The 9,969-nt window shown below is 44.4% G+C and overlaps 1 protein-coding gene across 1 annotated transcript; it reads right to left on the minus strand.

The window, feature by feature from the left end:
• Window positions 1-3,913: 3,913 nt before the first annotated feature.
• CFL2 (cofilin 2) lies at window positions 3,914-9,760 on the minus strand. The gene is made up of 4 exons (XM_074585136.1): window positions 9,581-9,760; window positions 7,835-8,142; window positions 7,659-7,735; window positions 3,914-7,567 (listed from the first exon to the last, which is right to left on the minus strand). The coding sequence occupies exons 1-4, from the start codon at window positions 9,581-9,583 to the stop codon at window positions 7,455-7,457; spliced, it is 501 nt and encodes a 166-aa protein (XP_074441237.1). The 5' UTR covers window positions 9,584-9,760; the 3' UTR covers window positions 3,914-7,454.
• Between the last annotated feature and the right edge of the window lie 209 nt (window positions 9,761-9,969).

The raw sequence follows: 9,969 nt of genomic DNA on the forward strand, positions 1-9,969 counted from the left end.
CAGGAGAACTGCAGACAAACACAGGGGCACGTGCTTCTTGAATCTGGCGTGCACAAAGCTATTCTTGGAAACATCTCAACTTTGTCTTTCACTATTCGCAGCAGCAGCAGCAGAAGTCCTGGTGTTCTTGAAGATGTCTAGAGCTATCGGTCACCCTGACTTCTGAAGAGGAGGGTAGAGCAACAATCTCAGCTTCCCGAAGAAGAAAGTCTAGAGCAGACGTAGCCTCGGGATGTTAGAGAGGTGTTGAAGGGACAGAGATGGAGCGACAGATACTCAGACTCTCACCACAGCTCTTTTTCTGGGCTCTACCAAAACACGTGCACAACTCAAGTTTGACACGATCACATTTTGTATCTGCTGCGACAGCCCCAACAGCTGAAAATGGTTACGATGCCCACATCTAATTCCAACGGCGTATTTTGGCCTTATGCTGCACAGCGCTATGGGAAGCGTGGCAGGGGGGGTGGAACTAGATGATCATTAAGGTCCCTTCCAACCTAAAACATTCTATGACTCAGGTAATCATGACAGAAATAAAATTCATAGCTGAGGTGGTTGACCGTATTACCATAAGAAAAAGCTGTAATTGCAGCCTGCCCATTCCACGCGGAATGCAAAAGGAGGTGAGACGCTTGAGACATTGGCGCCACAGTAACCTCAACGTATCCCAGGGTAGGGAATTTACCCATCCACGCAAGAAAGCAAAGCAAACTGCTCCGATGTGAACTCTCCAACCCTTCTCCAGCCCCACCATGACAATCTATGGCGGGTGTTCAGTCGGGAGCTCACTGGAACACCACCCGACTTTTACAAGAGTTGTCATCCTCCTTGCAAAACTGAGACCAGGCTATAGAAATTAAATTGATTTAAATTATTACTCGTTTTGACGATGATGACTTTCAAATGTTGTTTATGCTGTGTTACGAGCACTGTATTGGCAATGCTGAACTCCAGGCAGTTAAAATTGTAATGGAGTTGAAGTGACTGAATTAAAATGAGACTGAAGCAACTACCACAATTATCGAAAGATTATCTATCTAAATATAGCTTGTCCAGAAGATATTTGCGGCCATCGCACCTGTCAAAATAAATCTATACAACTGGCTAGAATCAGAGACAGGTGTTTTTGTCAAAACAGGTAAAAAAAAAAGATTTTAAAAAGTGGTTATATCACTGTGACCCCGAGAGCTGTTTCACTCAGCCTTACCAGTGAACAAGGCACTCAGCCAGCTTGTAAAGCCTTTACCTGAGAACAAATTAAGGCATCCTTCTCTGTTTCCACAAGTTTTGTGGGCCAGGCTGTTGCACACAAACCCAAATGGGTTCTGAGGTTCTCATCCGAGTAACCCAACAGTCAGAGATGACACGCAGGGACAAACATGTTCAGTGGCCACGTAGGCTAATGCCACGCATTTGTTTCCTATGGGCATTCTACAAGATGCCTTTCTACTTCAGTCACGCAGAATAAATATTGTTTAGGAATTCTGGTTACTTGGAAGGAGAGTTCTGGGAACTGGTTTTGAAGTGTGGATGCAGAGAAATAATGCAGCACTACAAAGGGAATTCACCAATGCAGAAGAATAAAAACCTTCAGGTGACAGATTCTGCATCAGTATAGTCAACAAAGAGCTAAAATTATGCTACTGCTTCGTAAAAGAATTTATGCAGGCAATGAATTCTGTGGACCGGGAAGTGTTTCATCTCTAAGTCATGCTTAAATAACAGGGCTAAGGCTCTAAAATATGACCATAAATTACATTTGTCACTTGCAGTCACCTGATTAAGAACTCCCTCACCCCCAATGCAATAGCTTCATTATTGTATTTGGTATAATCAAAAAAATACGCATTTTTAAGGGGTTGTTCAAATGCAGCTTGGGTGCATGGCCTATATGGTATCGCTAACCAAAAGCCCCATCATAGCACGGCTTCGCGTTTATAGGAGCAAAACGCATTTCACTGATACAGAGCTGTACGTTCACATTTCATTGCTTAAAAGCACCGAGGCAGTTGACGCTGTGGAATCAGTATGTTCAGGCAGAGCAAAAGATAACATAAGCTCAGTCTTTACAGTTGCAAGCTCGCCCTGAAATTAAAAGGAGACAAACGCTGTGCTGTAACCCTCTTTTCCCCGCTCAGACGCACAGGTCTCTATGAAAACCTGCTTCTTCTAAACCTTCCTCTGCTTCCCCCCACCTTGTTTGCTACACGCACGTTCAATTTTCTGTTGAAACAGCTAAAATGGAAGAAAAGCTTAGCTCTCCCATTAGCCTTAATAGAAGGTCACGGATGAAAGCAGCGCTGCCACAGAGAGGAAGCAGACACAAATAATGCTCTCTAAACCGGTTCTCAAAATCACATCTCTTTTTCTCAAGCCAGTGTATACCCCGCAGCTGTGCTCACCAGAGAGTAACTGATGCTTTTAACTTTCTGCATAATAGAAAAGCTTTTGAGGAGCATAATATTACAGCGTTCATTTTTTCTAAATCAAATCCCTACAATCGCAAACAAGAGAGGGGGGGAAAATAGATACTAAAAGGTACAAGTGGAGATTGTCCGTAAAGCTTTCCAGAAGATGGTGGGCAGATGGTAGGGATTTGCAGTGACACAGCTGTTTTTAAAAATAAAGAGGTGGAAGAGGAGAAGGCATGATTACAGCTACACACACATTCCTAAGCCTGTTCACACAAGAGCAAAAATTAAGCTAACAGCAGGAAATTGAAGTCGGCATTTTTTTAATCATCCGAATTGACATTTAGAATCCTTTTAAAATAATCAGCAGCACCTTCAAGTTTCTTTTCCAATCATTAGTTTTCTAAGTAACTATGAAGTAAAGCTGACAACAGAAATATTAACCTACAATAAGATATTAAAAAGACAGTGTCAAAATTACTTTCAGTACCTCCAAATAGGGCACATTTTTGCTGTAAGCCTTACAATATAAAAAGAAAGTTCTATCGTAGCATCAAACAACCAACATAAATTACGTTACCTGCTTGGATTTCCTGTGAAAGGCTTTCATTTTTCACTTTTGGGGTTTTTGCCCAGATATTATCAGTAGATGGCAGAGATACGCAATACAAGGACCAGTGAGATGTATGGGGGTTATTGTAGATTTAACAGCATGGGGGGGTGAAGCAGGGAAATGCCCAAACTCGATAGGGTATCAAGCACTGGATAGGAATATATTAAGAATAGAGCATTTTTTAACTAAGCAGTAATTTGTATAGATGCTTAATTTCACAGAAAACTTTCACTCATTTTTAATGCATAATCTCATATACGTCCCCTACAGCCACAGAGAAAGCTTACGTTAGGTAAACACTAAAAAGATTGTTTTTCTATAGTGTGAAAGCCTGTCTTCCCCAGAGAATCCAATGAAGCTGTTTCTTGACGGCTTTGTCTACAAAATTAACCCTCTCCCAGCTAAGCTATTCTAGATCCAAGAAATGTTACGTTAACAGGAGAGACACCGCTGATACCAAAAGGATCATCTTTTGACCATTCTTCATGGAGTCACCTTTTCCACACTGCAGCAGCTCACTTTCTTCCAAGTATTAAAAATGACTTGTCAGTGTAAACGTACTTTTTGTGACCTTTTTTTTTAAAAAAAACCCAACACCTAATTTTCTGAACATAAGAGTGGGGACCCAACACAAGCAAAAGGTTACCCAGCACCGACCCACTAAAAACTTCTTTATACCCAACTCCAGAGCCACCGCTGCTGGCTTTTGCTACAGCTGGGTATTGAACTGAAGGGGCTGGTGGTGAAAACCATTCCAAAAAAGCAGCCCTTCCACACATTTATACTCCACGATCTCTCCTTTCACACTGTCTGGGCAATCCAAAGACAACAGCAAAGTGATTAGTGTAGGCGCTGCCTAGCACACAAACATACTCGACGTCAGGAAGACATTTAAATTAATTTTATTTATACCAGGTTTTCAAAATCAGAAATATTTCAAAGAAATTCAATACTTATAGACAGGTGCTACATTGATGATCTTTCATCCACCATTAGTGCTGTGTTTTCACTCGACAATCATTAACTCGCCACCACAAACTAAGGGGAACTTACAGAAGTTTATAAAAAATAGGCAGACATGAACATTTGGTTTATACTGGAATTGGCGTAAGAGAGTAAAGCTTATTCTCAAATTGTGGCAATTGCTGTATTCCATCACTCGTTCTGAGGGAATGGTACAGCAGAAAAACTCTTCCACTTAGAGAAACACTTTAGGTTTTAACTGAACACGCTCAAAATGCATTGAATGACCCGACTAGGAGTGATTCTTACGCTCAAGTCCATACAAATTTAAGCTTTGCATTTCTAAAATTGCCACAAACATAAACCTCACCTACTCACACTCATCGTGGACCGATTTCCCTTTTCAGAGAAATCAAACCCATATGTCTACACCTCTTCCAGGATTTACCAAATCAAACATAACGAACGGTTGGTTTCAAGCCTTTTTTTAGAAGAAAAAAAAAAAAAGCCATTTCTGTGCAAGCTACTCTCATGAAAATTTTATTTAATGTTTCTTTATCAATAAAATAACTGAAGCCAAGATACCCAAAAGTCACGTCTACACGGAGATACACAGAAGATATTCAACTTGAGAGGATTTTCCTCCGCTTCTCGATCACAATGAGGCCCTCACCATTTTGCATAATGACAGAAAACAACAGCTGACAAACCATTTTGGAACAGATGCCAGCTGTCTCTCATTTGTTTTATAATTCAAACATTAACAGTTCTGTAGCACTTTATTGGGTTTTTTTGTTTTGGTTTGGTTTTTTTTTGTTCTGTTTTGTTTTTTTTTTAAAAGCAAGCCATCTGAATTGGACCTCGCATCAGTCAGTCAGTCATTTCAAGAACAAACTGAAGGCAGGCTGATCCTTTCGGATCCAAAACTTGTTTTGGTAGGAATCTTACATAAATACAGTTTGTGCTTCAATTTTATATCTACTTGGACTGAGTGAATACACACCTAAGCTAGTTTAAAAAAAAAAAAAAAAAAAAGGAAAAAAAAAGTAACCCTTAATATTCAACTTCAAAGCCACAGACATCTTTCCAGACTGTTTGCAGCAGAGACAAACAATAAATTTAAACACAGTACTGCTTAAAAAAGTTTACTGTTTAAAATGAAATTCAAATGGTTTATTAAAATTTAACTTTTCAGTTTTGGCTTTTTCTAAAGAAACCATTTATACCTTGTGAAAATCAGTTAAAAGATCATTTCGTTATACTGTACTGAACTCAAGTCAAACATAAAGCACAAAGTAGATCTTTACATTAAACTGGGCTTTGCACACAACATGAATAATCAGAGAGACTATTTTGAGGAATAAAAAGATTTTTTTTTTTTTATCTAGACAACATGCATACCATCAGTTACTTCTCAACTTTAAAAGGTACCTGAAAGGAGAGTTTTGTAGAACAAAACCAAGACTTATTAATACACATAGTAAGTCAGTGGTCATCATGCCTTTTTTGTTAAATTCTAGTAAAGTTTAGTCTACGTAGAACAGCTAACACAATGAGGTGTGCAAGTCAGAGGGACAGCCAGAAGCCTGAAACAAAGTCTTAAAGTTCTACAGGACAAGAGAGCCTAAACACAGTACAACTAGGTTATTTCAACTATTAAGAAGAAAAAAAGAAAAAAAGATTTTGATTATGATCTGCTTCCTTTGTTGAAAAGGGGCTATGGACTGAACGTAAAAGAGCCCGTACGTAAAAGCTCCCCGGTTGTACTCTACCAACTTTTTAAAATAAGGTAATGATAAAGAGCATTCCTGCTAGCAGCATGTACAGCTCGGCTGCGAGTGGCTGCCCAGCAGCGCTCCTTTACGCATACCAGGAGAATCATGTCCAGTTTTGCCATTTGTGGATAACGATGACAAGATACAAAAGCATGTGTTTGCCATAAATAGCTCTGGCTAAGGGAGGATTGCTCACACAGAGCAGATCAAATTCTCTATAAGGAGAGCATTATTTGGCTCCCAGCCAAAACATGTCCCCGATGCAAGCCTCGGTAGCGGCACTTTCCAGTTCTATTTACATAGAAGCTCACAAGTAGAACAGTTCATTTAGGCTATTTCTTGTACCAAGCCCATCTTAACTGCAACACTCAAGAAACAAACAAAAAAAAAAACCAACCTATTTACCGGATTCATATTTGCGTATCATGTAACTCTCATTACGCATCATCTTACTGAAAAAAGACGGCGAGCTGTAAGATTTCGTGCAAGGTTTTACTCTGACATGTAGAACTTTAAGAACATTCAGGTGCGAAACACACTGCGTGGCTAATTACTTCGTATTTTGACGTTTCTGACACAAGTGTTTCATGGAACTAATGGTCTCTAGTAGTGGTAGCTTCATTACTTTAACGGTAAACTAGGATCAGGTCCTTTATCGAATGATCGAACAGAGCCGCAAAGTATTGTAAAGCAGTGCCTAAATCATGATTAGGAATGAAAAACTTGCATTAAGATGAGATTAATGATTGTTTATCTTTACAATACTTTCCACAGAAGTTAAGTTATTTGAAATATGCTTAAATTAAACATACTTAAAAACTGTATTTTCCAATGAAAACAAGGCAACGCTCTGTAATAAGCCACAAGTTTTATTGCAACGTGGCCAGTTTTTGATCTCAAAAAAACAATGTTCCATTTAAGGCTCTTTTTAATACAGAAATTGCCACCATGACTTGATGTTTTACAAAACTTTAGTGTTTCAAGACTCACATGGTAAACAGATAACTTCTACTCCTGTTCAGTAGTGTACATTCAATGGAAAACAAAAGGCATCGTTAACAGCTACTTCATTTATAAAGATATGCATGTAACAGGAATGAAACTGAGGTACTACAATAATTTGATGACACAGTTACAGCAACTTAATTGGCATTCCTTTGGGGGGGAAGGGCGGGTCAAACATATTACAAAAAAGTGCTTTAAATGCATAGTGTTGTGTGCTGCCATGTCACAAAAATAGGCTTGTCAAGGCAGGTGAGGTGTATGAATGCACAAGAGCCTCATGGAACTGCAATCAAGTGCAACTGTAAGTAATACTGTATAGAGTCTACCATCCGACCAGTGGACAACACTTTCAAGGCATTCAATTAGCTTACCCTTTGCTGTCTGCTAGACTATTCACATTAACTATCACATTCATTGTACATGTTGCAAGGAATGCCTGCAACGTCAGTTTTGGCTAAGAGTATGACGTGAAAGCATTCCTTGGATCCTACATAAAACTACCAGGATTAAACAGTCTAATGGCAATCACTGGTAGACTGCTTAACAATGACATCTCCTTCAGGGGCATTGGGGAAGGGACTTATTTTTTGAGGAGGGAAGGGGACGGGGAGACTAATGCTATTCCAATTGAACGAGCTGCAGAAATGGAAGCTCCTTAGATCCAGATGGCACTTGTCTGTCTTTTTATAAGGGTTTTCCTTCAAGTGAAACTACCACGTTGCCTCCCAATTTCTCTCCAAGTGTTGAACGGTCCTTAATATCATCCAAACCATTTACTTGCCACTCATGTTTAATACCTGGAAGACAGACGGACAACAATGTACTTGTGAGAACCTCAACATCTAAACAGCATTATAATTAATGAGCCAAATATTTTTAGGTCTGTACCTGTAAATTTCTTTTTAATGGCATCTTTAGAGCTTGCGTAGATCATCTTGCTTTTTAAAGGTGCGCTTTCAGGAGCCCTTTAAAGGAAACAAGAAAACCACAACAAAGCAGTTATTCAGTCATCCAGTGTTAACTCCAGAATATTCAATTTAACAGCAAGCTTTGCTTTTACACACCAGAATATAAATACCAGGTCTTCTTTCTTAGATTCCTTTGTCTCGTATGTGGCATCATACAAAGCGTATCGGCAATCGTTCAAAGGTAGCAACTTCACAAAGGCTGTATAGGGGTCCTCCACAGTATCTCCAATGTCACCAACCAATATCTGCTTTGACTCCTCTACAATTATTTGTTTTTTGTCATCACTTAAGCAGAAAAGAACGGCTTTCTTCCTTTTTTTAATCTCTTCTGGGGTTGAAGATTTCCTTACTTTCATGTCATTAAAAACCTTTATGACTTCATCATTCACTGTTACTCCAGAAGCCTGTAAAATGAGATCAAAGGAATAATTTAAACAGCAAAAATTAGAAAAGATGATAGCCCACAGCACTACATAAAGAAGTCTCCCTGCCCCCGTAGGAATAAAGATACTATACTCAACCTGAACACACTATGCATTTATTAATCTTTGCAGGACTGGAGCAGAAGACACAGAGGAGGTGTAAATTCCATACTCTCTTGTTGCAGATCTCAGCATCTTCAGCTGTGATTCTGGATAGCAGTTTTATACAACCAGGCACACAACTGTACTACTCAAGCAGTTTTCCATTACCTTATCATGCATTTGGCTTTTTTTGGGGGAGGGGGAAAGCAGGAAAGGGGGTGTGGCGGGGCAGCTGAACACAGGAGAGGAGTTTGTAGTTTTGGGTTGGGAGGGGGAGTGGGGGTTTTTGTGGGTTTGGTTTTTTTTTTTTTTTTTTTAGTGGAATAAACGCTACAGCAGCAGTTCACATCCAACAAAATGAGAGTCATGACAGCGCCGGGTGATGTAAGGCTCCACAAGCAGCAGAGATGTTTTCTGCATTGTGTCAGCTTCAACACCGCGCTTTAAAAACTCCTGAATTCTACTTGGTGCTGCCGCAGGAGTGCGATGTGACTGCCCTTCCTCCAGCCAAAAACACCGGCGACAACCCGCCCAGCTCCCCATCAGCCTCGCAAGCCGTTCAAAACCCGAGCCTCCGACAGCACGAAAACTAGACACTGAGACAGGGCACACGGGGAGCTCAGGCCACAAAAAAAAAATTAAAAAAAATAATGAAAAAAGGGAATAATTTAGCAAACCCCATTGCGAGCGAGGGAGCTACACCCGTCTGCAGCGTCCTGGCTCCAACGCCCTCCCCGGGCTGCCGGGGGCGGGCAGGTGCAGGGCTGGCCGGGAGCCGCCGGCTTTGTCCCCGGGGGAGCCCGCCTGCCCCCTTCCCCGGCTTTGTTCGCGGGGACGCCCTTCGCCTCCGGGGAAGGGGGCTCCCGCCGCCCCGCCTCCCCCAGCCCCGCTCTCCGACACCCGGCGCCGGCGCTCCCGGCCGATCGCGACACCCACTCCCCACCGGCCCCGGGCCCGGGCCCAGGCCCCGGGCGGGCCGCGGCTCCGCCGGGAGCCCCCCATCCCCGGCTCCCCGCCCCTCCGGCCCCCGGCCCGGCACCCGCACGGCCGGGCGATGCCGCAGGGAGCGCTGCACCGCCCGCCCGGCCCCGGCCGCCGGCCCCCGGCCCCCGCCGCGGCCCGCCCCGCCGCCCGCTCCTGCCCCGCGGCCGCTCCCACCGCCCCTTCCCCCCGCACCCGGCTAAAATTAGACTAAAATGGCCGCCGGAGGCCGCGGGGCCGGGCCGCGCCGCGCCAGGCCTGCTCGGCTCAGCCCCGCGCCTCACCGGGCCGCGCTGCCCCCGCCGCCGCCCTCCCCGCTCGGCCGCGCCGCCCTTACCATGGCGCCGGGTCCCGGTGCGGCGGCGGCTGCCTGCGGTGCGGGGCTGGTGCAGGCAGGAGAGCGCTGCGCTGCGCTGGGGGCGAGGCGGGCGGGGACTCGGGCCGGGCGGGGGATGAGCCGCGGCGGCCGGGGAGGGCCGGTCACATGGGCCGCGCCGCCACCACGTGCCGCCGGGCCGCGCCGCGCCGGGCCGCCCCCCGCGGGGCAGGGCCGGGCCGGGCCTGAAGGCGGCGGCGACCAGCAGCGCTCCCGCCGCCCGGGAGCGGACGCCCGCAGCGGTGCGGCTAGCAGCGCCCGGGCGGCCGGCGTTGGCCTCGCAGCCCCCGCGGCGTCCCCGCCTTGGCCGGCCCCGGGCCTACCCCGGCGGGTGGGTGTTGAGGGGGCGG

The sequence above is a fragment of the Larus michahellis genome, chromosome 4 (assembly GCF_964199755.1).
Source record: "Larus michahellis chromosome 4, bLarMic1.1, whole genome shotgun sequence".
Classification (NCBI taxonomy): domain Eukaryota; kingdom Metazoa; phylum Chordata; class Aves; order Charadriiformes; family Laridae; genus Larus; species Larus michahellis.